At 42.8% G+C, this 1,188-nt stretch overlaps 1 protein-coding gene across 1 annotated transcript; it reads left to right on the top strand.

The window, feature by feature from the left end:
* LOC100157955 (olfactory receptor 4K13-like) lies at positions 211-1,188 on the top strand. The gene has a single exon (XM_001927463.4). It carries the CDS (start codon positions 247-249, stop codon positions 1,186-1,188), a length of 942 nt encoding a protein of 313 aa, XP_001927498.4. The 5' UTR covers positions 211-246.

Below are 1,188 nucleotides of genomic sequence, written 5' to 3'. Positions count from 1 at the left end.
TCCAAAACCACCACATTTTTACAGTCTTGTGATCCTGAGAAATATCTACAACTTCAAAATACCTACACGCAAGTTGCATGACTACAAGGGCTGCTTCCTTGAATTTAAAAAAAAAAAAAAGAAAAGAAAAAGAAAAAAAAAAAGGCGGCTTAAGAAAGATTAGGTTCCCTGACCTGTTAGCCCCTATGACTTCCTGTGTGTTTTCCCCTTTCAGACAACTTCTGACAAACTCATGCAGAGGGATGAATGGATCTCCTGAATAACACATCGAGTGTTTCTGAGTTCATCTTGCTGGGACTTTCCAGTGCTCAAGATATTCAAATGTTCTTTTTTGCAATCTTCACTCTTGTCTATGTAGCCATCATAGTGGGAAACCTCCTCATTGTGATCTCTGTTATATCTGATAACCATCTTCACTCCCCCATGTATTTCTTTCTGGCAAATTTATCATTCTTTGATCTATGTCTTTCTTCCACTGCAACTCCCAAAGTGATTTTGGACTTCCTTAGAGAACGTAAGACCATCTCCTGGTGGGGCTGTATGACCCAGATATTCTTTATGCATTTCTTTGGGGGTGGAGAGATGTCTCTTCTGATAGCTATGGCCATTGACAGGTATGTCGCCATATGCAAACCCTTACACTACAAGACTATCATGAGTCATAAGGTGCTCATTGTGTTTCTACTGCTCTCTTGGACAGTTGGGTTCATACATACCACTAGCCATATGGTTTTCACAGTGGGTTTACCTTTCTGTGGTCCCAATACTGTGGACAGCATTTTCTGTGACCTTCCCCTGGTCATCAGGCTTGCCTGCACTGATACCTACATCCTAGAGCTCCTGGTGATTGTGAACAGTGGGCTCCTGTCCCTGGTATGCTTTGTTCTCTTGCTCATTTCCTACACTGTCATGCTCGTCACCATCTGGCAGCACTCCTCCAGTGCATCTTCCAAGGCTCTGTCCACACTCTCTGCCCACATCACTGTGGTCACGCTCTTCTTTGGTCCCGCTATCTTCGTCTATGCCTTCCCGTTTAATAGTTATTCTGTAGATAAGTTTCTTTCAGTGTTTTACTCTATGATCACCCCTCTCCTTAATCCCATTATTTATACTCTGAGAAATCAGGAAATGAAAGCAGCCATCAAGAGACTGAGCAGGCAGCATATTGATTCCTGTCTCATCCACTAA

The sequence above is a fragment of the Sus scrofa genome, chromosome 7 (assembly GCF_000003025.6).
Source record: "Sus scrofa isolate TJ Tabasco breed Duroc chromosome 7, Sscrofa11.1, whole genome shotgun sequence".
Classification (NCBI taxonomy): domain Eukaryota; kingdom Metazoa; phylum Chordata; class Mammalia; order Artiodactyla; family Suidae; genus Sus; species Sus scrofa.
Note: the sequence above shows the minus strand (reverse complement) of the source record. Positions and strands in the feature narration are given on the sequence as shown.

Coding starts and splice junctions, on each gene's coding strand:
- LOC100157955 (XM_001927463.4), top strand. CDS start 247: ATGGATCTCCTGAATAACACATCGAGTGTTTCTGAGTTCATCTTGCTG.